Here is an 18,549-nt window from a genome sequence, read left to right on the forward strand (position 1 = left end):
TTCTGATATATGTCATAAATCAAATCAAATTTTATTATAAAGCACACACACACACACACAAAAACACACTCGTATACTAAAATATATAAGGCTAGGTACAGATAAATGAGGCTGAGCACAGACACACCAATCGAGGAAGAATCACCAGGAGAGCATCAAAAACATACCTGGAGTTGTGTAGTTGTGTTTTGTTTCATTCATACGTGTGATATAGGCCCTTTAATTGGTAAAACTCCGTCCTACCTCAGCTCACTACTGAACATCCACAGCTCCAGCCGCACACTGCGCTCCAACAGACACATGACCCTGGTCGTTCCTAAAGCCCGCACAGCTCATTTCAGTTTTCTTTAGCAAGTGGCTGGAACCACCTTCGACAGAATTTAAAACTTAGTTCATTTTTATTTCTGTCGACTTTTAAAAACTCCATCCAGAGTATTTTACAGGATAATTGCACATGCTTTTAACATTTTTTATATCTTTAATCTGCAATTGCTTCACTGTCTTATATCTCTATTCACTGTTTCATGTTATAGTTGATGTATGAGTGTTTTCTGTTTGTGCTTTTGTTTTATAATGCCTCTTGGACAGGTTGTTATTGCAAATGAGAAGGTGTTTTCAACTGACTTTCCTGGTAAAAAAAAATTATAAATAAATTAAAAAGCTCACAAATTCTGCATATTTAGGCCGAGTTCTTCTCTCAAACAGAAAAAACTCTGTTCCAACTTGTGATGCCATGTGGTAATACAGGAAATGCTCCAATGTGTTTTTAAATAAACACCTTCACTAGAATCATTTGGATAATTTCAGCTAATCTCTACTGAACAAAAGGTAAAAGGTAGCTGTTAACTCGAAAACTACTAGATCATCATAAGGTGGAACAGAGCATTTTTTTTAGAGCAGTCCTGTGACAAGTGTCCATGATGCTCTTCACTTTCCGGAAGGGGTTACGGCGCAGCGGCCAACTGCCTCTCAGCGGCTACACTGCAACTGACTCTCTGAGGGGAGCTATCGGAATTCCCGGTGTTTCAGCAGGCTGTACATCGGCAGCGGGAATGCGGCATATGCTCGATAACCTGGAGTGGACTGGGCACCAGAGGAGGTGGAATTGATTCGTCTCTAAACAAGGACTAAACCCGCATTTGACCAGATCTAACTGGACACAACCGGTTAACCGGCCTAACCGGCATACGTATCCGGTTAGACCTGGTCAAATGCAGAGGCAGAGGTGAGTCACGCTTTGCCTCTGCTGTCTCAAGGAGACCGCAAAGAGCGGGTCCATGATCGTACGCAGCCCCAATCCAAACGCCCTCACACGGCCGTATCTCTGCCTGCACCTGGTACTAATTCCCCATTTCCAAACGAATATCTAATGGCCGCAACACGAACCCCTGGTCTATTTTTAAAGGAAGGGCAGGTTAGCATTTGTTAGCTTAGCTCTTCCGAGTTTTCGCCATGTTTTTCAGACTTTGGGGCTGCATTAATTTGCTGTATTCACATTTCTTTTAATAATAGCTTATAAATGTGCAGGCTTTTGTGTGGTGTGTTGAAGTAGGATATTGTACCAAGTGGAGAATTATTTAAATTATTTGAATCAAAAAAGGTTAGTAGTACTCTGTAAAAATAAAATATCTTAGAGTATGATGTCTTACCCAATACAATATTTTAACATGCTATTGACTTTTAGTCAAAAAGAGTAATGATATATTCTTTTTTGTATTTTCTTTAGGTTGAGTGTCTTGTTGCTGGTTCACACGCATCCCCAGCTCCTAAAGGCTACAGCGGAAAGATGAAGGCTCAAGCCATGAACCATCTTGTCAGAGATTTGCAGGTATGTCATGAAATGGTTAAATGTAGAACTGAAATGTAACCTCACCAATAATTTTGTAATTGACTATTTGAATTTTATATATGTGCTAAGTAGTTGTAATTTTTGTCTTAATGTCATTCTATTTTCGTGAGTAATGGCATTTAGGTGTTTGTTTCTTCTGGGTCTTGTATTTAAAAATAATCTTTTCTAAGGGGCTACATTTTTTCAAATTACCCTTCAAGTTATATATTTGAATGGTTCCTGTATACAAAAACATACAGCTCATGCAACAGAATAACCTGATTAATAGGAACAACAAATAATGATATATGCACCATAATATATTTACTATATATTTACTTTAAATTTTTTATTCATGGCTCATTAAATATTGCATAGCCCATTTTACAAGGTGGTTACTTGAATATGTTATATTTATTCTTTTCTATATTTTGTTTTACAGATCGGTATGGACACATTTCTTGCTGGTTGAGCCTGGACGGCCTTTCAACCTGTGACTGAAGTGGGAAGAACAAAGGTTTTTTATGTCATCGTTGACCTTCAAGGTACTTGGTCCTCAGACTCCCACAAACTGTACACCTGTAAAGAACTGTCTACAACATGGACATCGGATATGTCAAAAGAAACCCAAAGAGTGAAAGACTGACTCTTGAGGTGAAAAGTTTCTGCAATGTTAATGATTCATAATTAGCAGGATTGCCTCTATTGTGAACATTGTTATGTTTATACAGTATAATAGAGAGAAGATCTTGTTACAATCAGTCAGACATGCTCCTCTCATTTTTGGAGATGAGCATGACTGAATTCCATTCAAAACAAGATCTTGATTCACCCATCGACTGCTTGCATTGAAAAATCAACTTTTAAAAAATGACACTCATTGTGACCAACTGTTGAGGGCACAGAGAATTCCTGCTGTCAGTTGGATTTAGCAAAAATGGTATTGTGTCCAGTGTTGGGAAGGTTACTTTTAAAATGTATTCCCCTACAGATTACAGATTACATACACCAAAATGTAGTTTGTAACGTAATCCATTAAATTACTTAAAGTGAGTAACGTAATCTAAATACTTTGGATTACTTGGTTAGCTGTAGAGAAGGAAAGACGAGAAAATCATAACATAAGAAATTCTGCCTGCTAAAAGACAATGAAAAGCCCAGACTTTACTAAACCAAATTAAAAATATTATCGATAGAAGAGGAGGAGACACGGTCCGCACAGCATGGTTTAGTTAAATCCTGTTTTAGTACTGTTTTAGATCTGATTTAGATCTGGTTTAGTCCTGGTTTAGTCCTGGATTAATCCTGGAATAGTCCTTTACACTGTATTTAGTGAAGAAAGAGTTACTATTGAATAGTGTAACATGAAGAACATTCTACACTATTTCTACTTCATAAAGTGTTAAAACATAGCCATATAGAGTTAATAGTTTTTCACTATACACTAGTGTAAAAATCAAATCTTAATCAGTGTCAAATTCAGCTATGAGGAGTGTGGTTACATCACTTTACCAGTGTTGAGCCTTCTACACTTCGGAAAGTGTAGTTTTAACAAATTTTATTGTTGACCCCATATGACATGGTAAAAGTTTTAAACTTAACAATATACAAGTTGAATTAACACTCTTGACTTTGCTGTGTACCACTCTATATTTATTGGGTTGAAGTGGGTAAAAATGTGATTATTTTCTAACAATCATTACCTGAACCATTAACTTTTTCAGTATCAGCACCAATATCGATACAGGTATTAAAAAGTGCTTTTTATCCATAACATGTAGCACAAAGAATAATGTATAAGCAATTACACACACACACGCACGCACGCACACACACACACACACACACACACACACCCACACACACACACAAAGAGACACACACATTATAAAATTAGATATGTTCAGATCAGAACAGAGAAATTATCAGATTCAGATTTTTTTTTTATTATTTTGACATTTTTTGAAGTTGACTGACTCAAAGTTTTCAAATCAAGTACCACTAAAGAAAAGATTTGGACTTCCGAGGGTCTAAGTATATAACAGTGCTATTCCAGGTCTACTCTAGGATTAAATCAAGTCTAAAAATTGAATGCCTCAATTCCACTGTAGTTCTAAACAAGAAATTATCCAAAAGAGGACAGAAAAGTGGATCAAAATGAACTCTAAATTAGGCAAACTCATAAACTGAAGAGCTGTTCAAGTACCACCTGAAGGAGCTCAAGTGCCGCCAGTGTTAGGCTACACATACCACAGTTTGAGAAACACTGCTCCACTTCAGATATTCCTGGTTATATAAGTACACCCAATGACTCTAGCCTATGTAAAGTGTGTGGAAAATAACCTGCTTTCATAATACTTTCAAAAGCGCACACAATGGCACAGGTCAAAAAGGGTCTATTTTATGAGGAAGGTGCAATTACAGTGCTGCTAAAGCATGATGGTGGGGGCTGTTGTATGGTTGTGTATGGACCACAGCACATTGAAAAGTACACATACACAGGAGAAGATATACTGTACCTCTGGCTCTCTGCGATCAGGGCGACGTGAATCACCACATCATTTTCTATAGGACCCTGTGAAAGAGAGGAAGGTAAGATGAAGTACACAACAATGATACATATAGTCTATGTCTGAGGGGAAGCAGGGGTGGAGAAAATATCGAATGAATTGTATTTCAGATCATTAATTTACAGGGGCTGTACCAGGTTTTTTTTCTATGTACTTGAGCAAAATGTGTCTTGCCCCAGCAGGGATGTGAAGATATATTGTATAAGCAGCTCTTAAGGTCAAAATGAAATTGCTGTGTATGGTCTGCACCTAATTATAAGGCAAAAATTGTAGTGCACTGTTAGAATGCTAGTGAAAGTTGTGAAAAAGGATTATAAACTCATCATGGTGAATAATTAAGATGATTGGACTGCATAAGGTGAGTGAGAAATAACACTGGGCCACTGGAAAACCCTTAAAATGAACTAGGTTTTTTTTCCACCTTTTTAAGACACAAAAAATCTGTTACTGTGCCTTTAAGAAGTTTGATTCTTTTTTATTTTGAGTTCGTGCCAAGAGAGAAACAATAGTCATATACATACTACATATACATAACACTGTAAACAACTGAAAAACACATTTCTCGAAAAGGAGTGGGAAGAAGAAAAAATGTGTATTAACTTATAAAGTTAATTTAAAGTTGTTCTTAGACAGTGAACCTTAGCTGGCTACAATTACCACAAAGCATAATAGGGCAAAAATGTATCTATAATTAAGATCATAATAGAGTGTCAATGTTAGCAAATGTATAAAATCAGTTAAAAATGGAAAGTCTTAAGTTAGACTTGTTAACATTAGCATTAAGAAACAAATGCAGTGAAAACAGATCTTGTGATGCCATGTGGAAGTACCCCACTGTGTTTTTAAACTCCATACACCTTCACTAGAATCATTTGGATAATTTCAATCCTGGAATTCTCCACTGAACAAACGATAAAATGTAGATGCTAACTTGAACACTACCACTACATAACATCACTAAGCGGAATAGAGCATTTTGAGCTTTGTAAATGTAGACAAATAATAAAGAAAACACAAGTCCGGGTATGTTCTTGACGAGATAACAGCCAGTGGTGTAGTGGTACACCAGGACTTTTAAGTAGGGGTACACGATTCATGACTCACGATTCATCAATGCCCCAAACAAATATAAAGCCGCCAGCCCAGTAAAAATCTGTAATATTTGATGTTTTTTTACACAAAATAATGCAGAATCATGTTATTAACATTAACGGCATTCATAATCACCTGCAGAACATCAATCATAGACTACAACACATGAACCAGGACTAAAACAGGACTAAAACAGGACTGAACCAGGACTAAAACAGGACTGAACCAGGACTAAAACAGGACTGAACCAGGCCTAAACCAGGACTAAACCAGGTCTACACCAGAACTAAACCAGGTCTAAACCAGGACTGAACCAGGACTAAAACAGGACTAAACCAGGACTGAACAAGGTCTAAACCAGGTCTACACCAGGACTAATCTTGCACTTGAGAGCGAGATCCGCAAAGCGTGATCGGGGGATGGCTGTGCTTTGCTTCGTGCACACTTTCGCCTGCGGTCATGCGACAGTTTACGTGGCACACCTTCGGGCCCGTCCTGACACTCAGCCCAGGGTCATTTCTGGTTCAGTCCTGGTTTTGACTGATTTTTGACCTGGTTTAGTCCTGATTCAATCCTGGTTTAGTCCTCCTGATCCCCTCATGTTGCAGGTCACTATAGGACACTAGAGATATTATAAGCCTATTGCAAGTTGTTTTCACCATTGCCAACAGCTCCTGTTTGACATTTAAGTTGCAGGCTATTTTATATTTGTTTTGTTTTTTTATCTCACGTCGGAAGAAGTGGGTGGACGGCATACCTCCATGTACCACGCTAACTACTCCCCTGGTAACAGCAGTATACCATGGCTTAAGACTCACAAGACTCCATTTTGCATTATATAGGATCTTTAATTAATGTGCACAGAGCTGCTACATTACGCAATGGCAAAGAACCACAAAATGAAGTAAGCATTTAATTCTTTTTCCATATTAAAGCCTGCTTTGTTATATATATTTACAAAGCTATTCATTTGTATGCATCCATTTTCTTTGATTGGCACAGCAATAGTACAAATGCATTTCACCATTGATTGTAATTGCATGTGTATGTATGCTCTGAATGCATACATGCTGAGATTTTGATCATGTTTCTCTTCGGTGTCAGGAGCCCTCCTTATATTACGTTTGTTTACGTTTGTTTATGAGATCTAAGTCGTGGAGATCACCTTCATTGGACTGTGCAGTGCTTTATTCATATCTCCATAGCAGCCATGTGCGAGTGGATAATTCATAGGCTTTCACTGCTTCATTGTCAGCATTCTCATGCAAAAACATCTAAACACATACACCAACTGCTTTATGTCTCTGCTAAAAGGGCCCGTAGTGCCACTGTGCACAGATGCTTTTGTGTATAAGCAGTGACAGAATGCACAGCTCGACAGTTAAGACAAGAAACTTGCAGGTGGAAATAGGGAGAGTATTGGGAGCCATTTTGTTTGGTCGTAATGGGATACTTTTAGCCTGATCTGAAATAGCGCAAATGGAGGAGAATGGCCACTAAAGACAGCGAGTAACAATGATAGTGGTAGTAGACAAGGGACATAAATGTGATAATTCTAAGGGAAAACAAGCTAAATGAAGCCTTATGCTCAATGTGTAGCCAGTTAACAATACCATAAGCATGTTTAAAAGCGTGATGGTGGTACTGAGTAGTTTGTCTTATTGCGTGATTGTCATCCTGCACAGTCTAGTATGGATACAGTAAGGTGATAAGTTCACATGAGTAAATGCAACATATTGGCCACATAGAGCTTTACCCTTTTTAAAAAAAAAAGTGAGATGGGCACTGGCCAATTAAATCCCCAAAACACTGTGGAGACTCTTTCAACACATGAAATCCATTGTTAACAAAAAATGTCATTAAAAATATCAAAATGTATTATTTGTCAAGTGTATGCCTTTAAACATAAGCCAGGCTGGCACCACCTAGTGTCTCCACTCAATTTCATTTCTCTCCAGCTACTAGGTCGGGAATCGGAATACACTAGACAGTTCGCAAAAAAACCCGGAAGTGTGAGTTCAGGCACCAGCCAATCAGCGAAGAGCCATACTTTCTGTGTTGTCAACAGTTCCCGAGATCAAGGATTTAAAGCTGGAACAAAGGGAATGTTTGGTGAATTTTATCAAGGGGAAAGATGTTATTGCCCTTCTTACTATGGGATTTGGGAAAAGCTTAATATACCATTTAACCCCATTGGTGGAGGATTACATATGTCACAAACAAATAGCAGTGATTGGTTAAATGAAAAAAAATGTCGAGCAAATGAATTCTAACGCTGCAAGGTCAGACAGTTTCTACAAAGTGAAACAGGCTGATGAATCACACTATTTAAACATACTCCTGAGTACCCTTTCTTTGGTATCTCATATTTTGGAACTTAGAATAAAGGCTTTGTAAAGAAATACATTATTTTGCAGCTTGGGTGCTCCGCATACTGGAATCTGATGTCAGAGCTCTATTTAATTTAAGCACTGAGAATTTCCATGGGGAAGAACTTGTTATCTAATAAAAACGAACTTGCCTCGATGTGTAAAAATAAGCATCCTTTAGCAAAGAACATGATTCGAAGGCAGAAATGGTTTGAACAAGTCTAGGCTGAAAAATTCTAGGCTAAAAAACTGTGCTAGGTTATACCTAAGACGCAACAGTTATCGGAAGGGTTTCATGGAAACTCAGGGAGAGTGGACTTACTGAACTTACATCATTCATCATTCAAGCCAGGTATGTTTTGGTGAGGTAACAATGTTATAACATGGTTAAAGAAAAAGATATGTGGTCTTTAAATTTGACTTCTATGGGGTGCTTACATATTACATATTTAGATCACCATGGTACCTTAATGTTTTGAAAATGCAAAATTTGCTAAAAACAATGTTTAGACATTCACTTTCATTTTTCACGCTCTAACTTAAGTCTTATAATTGGCGTGTGTTCTGCTAATGAAACTACTATACAACACATCAAGTTTGGAAAGCTGTAATGCATCATTTTGTATCATACTTTTGTATAATTATGGAGAATTGTTGTGTGGGAGCATGAAAGACGTAGGCTTGTGAGCTGAACATTGTACAAATCTTACAGGTGGGTTCCGATGGGGCCCAGGAGAAATTGCAAAATTACTCAAACATGCATGGATGGCATATAAAAGACATGGAAGAATGCTCAAAAAAGATGATTTTGCATAAAAAAAGATGTAACTGTTACTCTTAGAGAGTTCTAATTCAAAGCACAATGTGAAATGAAATGAATGTGAAACAATGTGAAAAAATGTTTTCACGATTTTCACTTACAATGCTTTAAATACACATGAGTCACTATACTGACAAAAGTATGAATATGGTTTAACATTTGATCTGCAGTGATAAGTAAAAACATAACCCTAGTGTTTAACCTCATCTACTGTGAACAAATGCCAGGGAATACAATAATCTAAAAATCGGATCTTTTGTGGGGCTCTTCTGTATGTTATCTTACACCCACACAAAAACATACTACACAACTACATTCAAGCTTCTTTGGGGAAGTTGAAAAAAATAATGGAAATCAATACATGCAGTGAGACGTGTTGAGTGAGATACACAAAAATGAATTGCATCATTTTGGTTTTTCTAAAGTGCGTTGAGAAAAGACAGTATCAGTCATGTGGGATGTTGTGGAAAAACAGACTGAAATCAAAAACAGAATGACCAATCAAACTAACAAGAATAAAGCATACTGCTAGATCCCCCAACAATGGTTATGACAACTTTTGAATAATGACACAGTTGTTGTAGAAGAACGGCGTTATTTCCTATCATTCGTCAAACCCCTGGCCCGAGCCCCGACAGGGCGTAGGGCCTATTGCTTCCGCTCAGCGGAGCGAATGGGAAGGGACGTGCGCATGTCCGAATGCGACAAGACGACATGCAACTATGTCCACGGTCGCCCCCGGCACGAACAGCAGTATCCCAGTAACCCACGCCCAAGGCCTGGCTCATATTTACTACTGCTAAAATGAATGGAAGTCAATGGAAGGCGATGGGTGACCTCGACGAGATGGCGAATGACGAGCGCAGTGCCCGTCACTCACCAATGACCCCACGGTGACGTGGGGAAGGTCGAGAGCTTTCAAAAAACGTATAATATGTTGTTCTAAAGTTTTCGGATATATTGTTTTTGCTCGAATTATTATTATTTTATTTTTATTTTATTTTATTATTCTTCTGCTCTTTAAACCCTAATTTGACCCCCTAAACACGTTCAAAAACTCACCAAACTTTGCCCAAAATTCAGAAGTGGCGAAAAATTCGATAAAATATAGGTTTCGTGCACGGGCATAAAAAAAATGGCGACACAGCGCCACCTCGAAAAGTCAAAATACATTGCGCCTATGGGAGACGTCCCGACGTCAACTTTGTCGTAGAGCCACGAAATTCGGTACACACATTCGTCATGTCAAGACAAACAAAAAATGTTATTATGGCCACGCCCCCTGACAAACCAGAAGGCGGCCATCTTGGATTGAAATTTGAGTCCGCATTTTCGCTGACATTGCGTTTGAACGAACTCCTCTGAAGGCGCTTCACCCACAGGGCTGAAAATCACCGTACATCATCTAGACAAGTGGAACATCTAAAGTTAGCTGATTTTTTTTGATAACTGTCACGGTTTACGTGCGGCGAAGCCGCAAAATTTGGTCAAAAATTTTGCCTAATTTCAAGGTGACATTATTTGCTCCTGTTCGCACAGACTTAGTCCGATCGTGCTGAAATTTGAATCACTAATGTGTGTGATCTCAGTCTGAATATAATACACTATAAAACATATGAAAAGTGAACACTATAGCGCCCCTACTACCATAGACATGAAATGTCAACATTGTCGGATCTGCACCAAATTTGGGAATTAAATTCTATGCATGATTACGAGCAAAAAATTATATTATGGACATGATACCATTTTCACTGTTGGCCAGCAGGGGCGCAAAGACTCAAAAAATTTGGCGCCTATGGGAGACGTCCCGGTCAACTTTGTCGTAGAGCCATGAAATTCGGTACACACATTCATCATGTGAAGACAAACAAAAAATGTTATTATGGCCACGCCCCTGACAAACCAGAAGGCGGCCATCTTGGATTGAAATTTCAGTCCGCATTTTTCGCTGACGTTGCATTTGAACGAACTCCTCTGAAGGCGCTTCACCCACAGGGCTGAAAATCACCGTACATCATCTAGAGAAGTGGAACATCTAAAGTTAGCTGATTTTTTTTGATAACTGTCACGGTTTACGTGCGGCGAAGCCACAAATTTCGGTCAAAATTTTGCCTAATTTCAAGGTGACATTATTTGCTCCTGTTCGCACAGACTTAGTCCGATCGTGCTGAAATTTGAATCACTAATGTGTGATCTCAGTCTGAATATAATACACTATAAAACATATGAAAAAACACTATAGCGCCCCCTACCATAGACATGAAACATCAACATTGTCGGATTTGCACCAAATTTGGGAATTCAAATTCTATTAATGACTAGAAGAAAAAACATATATTACTGACATGGGAATTTTTCAAGGTTGGCCAGCAGGGGGCGCAAAGAACATCTAAAGGCGTACTATGTCATTTTGCTGTTTGCAGGCACAGAGTTTGCGGACACGGCGTTTAGGTATGGTGTTGGCGGGGCGCAGAGCTATAAAAGTTTTGGGGCAACACTTTCAAATCACAACCTTGGTGCAAAATGCCTACGTGATGATTATCATTTGGTCTTCGCCAGGGTGAGTGTTTCTCTTATTTTATGTGTACAGACCCTTACGGAAAAAACAAACAAACTGCAGTGTATCGACTTATCTATCCAAATTATTTAATGTCAACAAACGTCGTTAGTCCAACACGCCGTTAATGATTCGTTTATGTTTAGGAAAACACAGACCAAATGAAACACCCCTAAAGACGTGGATTACTGCGAAGGAGGATGGAGAAGTCACTGCAGCTCATTGCAACTGCATGGCAGGGTATGTAGCAGTATGGTTACTTACCATTATAGTAGGCTACAGTGCACATCACTGATATTTTATATTATATTATATTTTACTGGTGTTTTATGTTGCACCATACTGCTGAAGCTAATTCCTAGTTTGTGTGCTGAAGCTAATTCCTAGTGTGTGAAGTATATTTTAATTAAAATAGCAATAAAAATACACTTTCAGATATCAGATTTCAGTTTCAAATTCTAAAAGCAATGTGTTTTACTTTTTACTTTTCACAAAAATATACAGACTTTATTGCATGTATGTGATGGCATTCAAGTTCCAAGTGTTGTTCATGAGCACGCTGCCTTTCTACAGGCTAATGACCTGCAGAACCCAAGCAGGCCACTGTGACTCTCTTACTGTGACATATCTTTGCATAATTTTTATACCAACAAACAGATTGTCATTCACACATTCAGTGTTGGTATGGAAATACAATTCATTTATTCAAGAATTATGAGCAAACTGAGCTAAAATAATCTCTTGGCATATTTAATATTAACTTGAGCGCTTCCAGGAAAACAGATGCTGTAAAGTAGCTTTGGCAGGTGGTGAGAGCATTGTGGCATGGACAACAGATATGCATGCCATTGGCTTAGGGAATATGGGACAGCAAAAACACCCAAAACTCTTCGTAGATCAGACAGATAGATTTTGTTGTTATTGTTGTTGTTGTTGTGTGGATGCCAAAAAACTAAATGCTTTGTGAATTTAGAAATATATGCATAGACCCAAATTAGTGTAAACTACTGCAGTAAACAGTCATAAATAGACAGTTCGTAAATAGACAGAGCCTATAGGGATAGGGATAAAAGAGTAATGTTATACAGTACCAGTCAAAAGGTTGGACACAATGTTTTTCTTTTTTTTCTAAATGTTATATACATACAGAAGACATCAAATATATGAAGCAAGATATATGGACCTGTGAAACAAAGAAAAAAGCAATCCTCAAAGCCGCCCTTTGCTTTGTCAAAAATTTGTTATTTAACTTTTTTTTTTTTGCTAAATAATTCCATACATACTACTTCATATATTTGATGTCTTCTCTATGCATATAAAATGCAGAAAGTAGTAAAAATAAAAGGAAAAAAAAAAACATTGAAAGAAAGGGTGTCTCCAAACTTTTGACTGATTGTTTAAACATACACGACCAGTCAAATGTTTGGATATACCCTCTCATTCTATGTTTTTTTTGTTTGTTTTGTTTTTGTTTTTGAACTACATTTAGATACTGCAGAAGACACAAGATATATGGAATTGTGTAGTAAAGAAAAAAAGTTCACAAAGCAAAGGATGGCTACTTTGAGGATTTGAATATAAAATACACATAAAAAGAATCTGCATCTTGATTCATATATTTGATGCCTTCTGTAAGTATGTAAAATGTAGAAAGGGTTAAAAATGCCATATTTTTCACTCACACTTTTTTTCATGGTTTGGATTTATCCTCCGGTGCGACTTATATATTAAAATTTTTACACTGACAGCTGTGAGAAGGCGCTCTATGTTTGTGTGCCAGTATCTAACTACTCCTTCTGTACCACTGTCACTTTGCACCCTACTGCACAAGTCTCCTGCAGAAAAAGCTGCTGTCCTGCTGGAAGTAGTGAAAGAGCCGAAAACGGTAATTGAGCAGCAGAAAGAAAGTTTGGTGTGAGCAAAAAAATTTGTGAGGGTCTGACGACAAGCGGGGATGAAGAACACAGCTTCACAGTAACCGGGCGGTGGCACCATGCAACTTTCCTGAAGTCACTGGATGGATCGACAAATCCTGGACTTCAGTGACAACCAAAACCATCCTGTCGGGATTCAGAAAAGCTGGAATAATTCTAACAGGAACTAATGCAGAGTCTGACGACAGCTACGCAGAAAAGGAAGCAGTGCTCCGTTTACCTCCGGAGGTCACGGAGTTGCTCAGAAGTGACACTGAGGATGAAGAATTCAATGGATTTAGTGATTTGGAGTGAGATGGAGTTTGGTGAACTTGTTATGTTATGTTGTTTATCTTATAGTTACCTGAATAACTGTTCATATGTCAAGTTAACAGCCTATTGTTTTCTGTTTTATTGTTATTAGTACTATAACTTGCCTTTCAAGATAAAATGTCGGTTCCTGGTCTCTGATTTAAAAAAAAATTAATTTCCCCCCAAAAGTGCAACTTATATGTGTTTTTTCTTCTTCATTAAGCATTTTTGGGGTGGTGCGACTTATACTTGAGAGCAACTTATAGTCCCAAAAATACAGTAAAGAAAAATAACAGCTCTACCTTACATTTATCCTAGAAAAACAGGTATTCTGACTGTGAGCATGATTGCCTCTCCACAGATCTGACCTATAACTTGGTCTGGTTTGTTCTCCATGAAGATAGAAAGGTTTAACATCATACTGTGAAACATTCTAGACAAAGCAATAACAACTCCATGGAGAACAGCATTTGATGGATCCTCCACTAGAAAAGTTACACAATCGACTCTTAATATTAAAAAAGATAAAAAAAAACAAACACTGATGTTATGGCAAATATGATGAAATATGTTAGAAATACACTGCATTCTTGTATAAAGCAATTTCCTGACAGCTATAACCTAAGTAAAACTGTGGGATTGGTCTTATCCAGTTTGGTCCCGTCTAAGCTCTCATGTACGGACAGTGGCTCAAATCGAGATGCGATGTTGCCAATAAATTCCAAATCTTTACAGTAATAACAAATAGCATTAAACTTTTTTTACTTGCCCTTGTGAGATCCGCCCTACCTAAATTTGACAAAAGCAGAAAACCATTTGATAGTGAACGGTGAGGTGCGTCCCGGCAGAAACCTAAATGAATTCTAGCTCTGCTCCATTTCACTTTTCCTCCCCAAATTAAAAGCACCGAGTTGTGACAAAAAGATGAGAAGCAAGTAAGAGATATTCCCCCTTCCTCATTTTTGTCATTTCATTTTAACTCTGTTTTTATGCCTGTTCGACCTTTTACATTTTTATCTTACCATGTTTTATTCCAATTTTGTCTTTAAAGAGTCTGTACCTATTTTTTCAATGTATATGAGCTAAATCTGTCTTGCCATAGTACAGATATATTGTTTAAAGATTCTATGTTATACAAAATTGACTCTTGTGAACTTTAAGGCTTAATATTATAACAGTAAACATAACAATTATAAGGTTGTTACTTCACCAAAAACATACCCGGAACTGTGTTTTGTTTCATTCACACAGGTTTGAGTAATCCTGAATTATTAGTTTCATCTCCAAACATCAAAATGCTCTGTTCCACCTTGTGAAGCAGTAGTTTTCAAAGTTAACAGCTGCCTTTTATCTTTAGTTCACTATAAATAGGCAATTGCAGGGCTGAAATGATTCAAATGATTCTAGTGAAGATGCATCGAGTTTTAAACCACAGTGGAGCTCTTCCTGTATTACTGCACGATATCACAAGTTGGAACTTTATAGTGTTTTCAGTTTGAGAGAACAACTCAGCCTAAAAATGCAGGGTTTGTGTTTTAAACATGTGTGAATGAAACAAATAAAACTCTAGGTATGTTTTTGATGAGGAAACATTATAATATAGATCAGAAAATAGTGTAACATGGGCTCTTTAGTTTAAAATGATACTGGTCTGGTGGTACTGCTCTCACTTCGTTAGGCAAAACTCTGCTCTGGCCTCTGATAGTTGTGAAAAAGTTTGCCCTGATGAAGGCCGAAGGGCTGAAAAGTGTTTCCGTGATTTTAACTTTATCTGCCATGTGGTATTAAAGGCTTTTAATTATTTTGTACTTTTTGAGTGCCTCAGCTTTGTATTTGAGGCTGGTCCCTACACTGAAGAACACTAAAAAGACAATTTTGCACAATCTCTGTACATCCAAGTAGCACTCCTGCCCTTAAGGTTTTACAGAGTTGTGAAAAAGTTTTTATAAACTCATTATGGTGAATAATTAGGATGCTTGGACCACTGATAATTGTTTAAAATGAACTAGTTCTTTTTTCACAGTTTTACAGCACCTTCAATTTCAACATCGTTTTTCAGCCTGTTCAACCTTCAATTTCCTCTCTTACCATGCTTTTTCATTTTTTTTATCTGTCTCAGTGTCTCAGGATCACACAAGCCAAGGCTACGTATATTACCAAAAAATACATTTGCTATATATATATATATATATATATATATATATATATATATATATATATATATATATATATATATATATATATATATATATATATATATATATATATATATATATATATATATATATATATATATATATATATATATATATATATATATATATATATATATAGTATATATATATATATATATATATATATATATATATATATATATATATATATTTATATATATATTATATTTATATATATATTGTATCGCACCTACACAGAAGAAGGAGACAGATTCGAACACTATTGACGCACAGAGCAGCGGGTCTGGAGCAGGGTGCTGACAAAGCATCAGCTTGTCTGATTAATGCTAAAGTAACAGTCAGCTAACTACAGTGATGCATGGTGAGTCACTGTGCCTGTCCCAAAATGCAAAGAACAACATTTGTTTTGGATTCTGTGAACGTCAGAACAATGTATTACACTGTCAAGACTGCATACAAGCACAAAGATGAAAAATGCAAAATGGTAACTAATGACTGCAGTGTTTTGACAAGATGCATAAACTAGGCTTTTGTTACGTAGAGGTTGCGATGGCAGTGTACATGACAGGTTCTAAATGGATGTGAGGACTGAGCAGAGGATTACTGTAGTTTAGTATAAGTTAGAAAAAAGAAAACTATTAGGTACAAACATTTAAAAGGTGACACTAATTTCTGATGCAACTTAAGTACTGCGACAACTACAAAAATCTGAAAAAAGTCTAGTGTCAAAATAAAAAGGAGGGTGTTTTTAAAGGGTGCTACAATCACAACAGAGTCTGTGTTGCCAGTATCTTACCTTCAGATATAGGATGCATACAAGATTTTCTAAGTATATGAACAGGCCATGGCACATGTGAAAGCTCAGAAACACCAGAATTCACTCACTGAGCTACAGAGGCTGCACCAGCACTCATTAGTGATCAGCTGTTGGTACTGGGGTTTAGGTAGTGACCATTCAGATCAAAGAGCGGCCTTTTAGGTTTAAATCAACTGGATTTCAGGACTGAAACTAGCATCTGTCAAATTAGCGGCTGATGTGAGGCTCATTCTGCTGCCTAATTAGATCATCATCTTGAGAACAAATAACAATCAACATGACCATCATGGCCAATGTTTTTGCAATTAAGAATAAATCAGCATTACAACTGTTATCAGTAAAAGTGAAATTTGATCTGATCTACCTCTTATCTGTGGACACACTTACAATATGTTCTGTTAATGGAATTTAAAATGATATACACTATTACAATCTTAGACACAGTTGCTTTAACTAATGATTGGTTCCTTCAGTGAAACAGATGAAGTTGAGACATAGTCTGTGGCATTAAGATTTAAGCCAAACAAATGTAAGAGCATAACTAATGCAAAACACATTATAGACCTAAGCCATTTCATGCTTACAAGTTTTGGCTAAGAAAGTATAAGATTATAAACCTTTATACATCAATTTTCTTATTTGCACTCTGTGAAGATACAAACTTTTATTGCTCCTATAAACATGTGAAAACCAAAGAACCAAAGAATAACTTTGGAAAACATGTCCTGAATTCACCTCTTGACAGAGTTGATTGCGTTCACTTTTCTGCAACACTTGACCAGGCACTGACTTTAAAAGCTGGCTACTGTCCAACCATGTAAATGTCACAGAGACTTTGGTTCCATAACTTTGCTTTGACTTATATGTCACATCCAGACAGAAAAGCGAGCTAAACTGTGAATGCACACTGGTTTGACCAATGTGCTTTTAAAGTGGCTGTACATATTTTTTTTTAAAACATGGTTACAGAATTTTGCTCGCTGTTTTGCTAAGGAAGTGCAAACAAAACTAACCTCTGATTGTAGTGCTTGTAATTCATGCGTTTGGACTGCTACAAGGCATTTAAAATTAACTAGTTATCTATGTTTTTAAAGACTGTAAAATTAGGTAAAGCAATTTTAATTAGAAATGTCAAAAAAAAAACCACACATTTATTTTCCTATAGACTAACAGCAGATAACCGTTGTGTGAAATCCACCACTGAAGAAAGTAGGGATAATATCGTCTCAGCGAGGAGTTTAAAATAAATCACTGAAAAGCGCCATAGAGGGAGATGTTTTATCTTGCCTGGTTTAGTATTTCAAGGTCAGAAGTGTCCCGATGTGACGCCTGCAAAGAATGGCTTCAGGGGCTCGGCCTCCAGTGAGCGGGCCCCACAAAGGAATCACACATCCAAAGACTTTTTACAGACTAAGAATTCATACACCACCAAAAAAGTGGTTTCAATCAAGTATAATCCTTCTTTTTTATGGTGCCGCACAGAAGAATAACTTTAGGCTCCGTATCGACCCCAGAAGGAAGGTCTCAGAGATTCAGATTTTGATTAGCATATTTTTGAAAGCGTCAGGAGTTTAGCTGCATTGGAGATGAAAGGAATGCTTAGTGGTTCTTATCGAGGCAAAGTGAATGGCTTGAGCAATGTTTAGAAGGTCAACAAGAAACTGCAGTATATAATGTTGGGTGCAGGTAGTTGTCAAAAACAGCAGGCTGTAATCAGGGAAGTCTTGCATGATATACCTGAAATTGGCCACTGGAGCCAAGATACATCCATTTTTATATATATTTTTTTACCACAAAACTGCAAATGTATTAAAAAAAAAAAAAAAAGGCCTAAGAACATCATCATCACCATCTTTATTCTTTATTCTTGGACAGTGGCATTACAAAGCAACAACAATTTATGTTTTTAAAAGACAACCACACCAGTGTCTCCACATATTGGACTGATATCTTATTGCACTGAATCTCATATTTGTGAGTGATATTATTATTTCATTGTCCGATTTGTTCAGTCTGCACATAAAACTGTACATTAAAATTCTTAGTGCAACTTGCAAAGTGTCTACTCATGCA

The 18,549-nt window shown here is 37.1% G+C and overlaps 1 protein-coding gene across 3 annotated transcripts in view; it reads right to left on the bottom strand.

Moving 5' to 3' along the window:
- phkb (phosphorylase kinase, beta) overlaps positions 1 to 18,549 on the bottom strand; it is a 152,321-nt gene that overhangs the window by 40,429 nt on the left and 93,343 nt on the right. For all 3 annotated transcript variants that reach the window (XM_020941414.2, XM_055154295.1, XM_020941413.2), the window contains one exon: positions 4,348 to 4,403. In XM_020941414.2, the coding sequence (XP_020797073.1) occupies positions 4,348 to 4,403 (56 nt within the window). The remainder of the gene's footprint in view (positions 1 to 4,347; positions 4,404 to 18,549) is intronic.

The sequence above is a fragment of the Boleophthalmus pectinirostris genome, unplaced genomic scaffold, assembly GCF_026225935.1.
Source record: "Boleophthalmus pectinirostris isolate CB_2022bp ecotype Guang Dong unplaced genomic scaffold, ASM2622593v1 HiC_scaffold_19, whole genome shotgun sequence".
NCBI classification, from domain to species: Eukaryota; Metazoa; Chordata; class Actinopteri; order Gobiiformes; family Gobiidae; genus Boleophthalmus; species Boleophthalmus pectinirostris.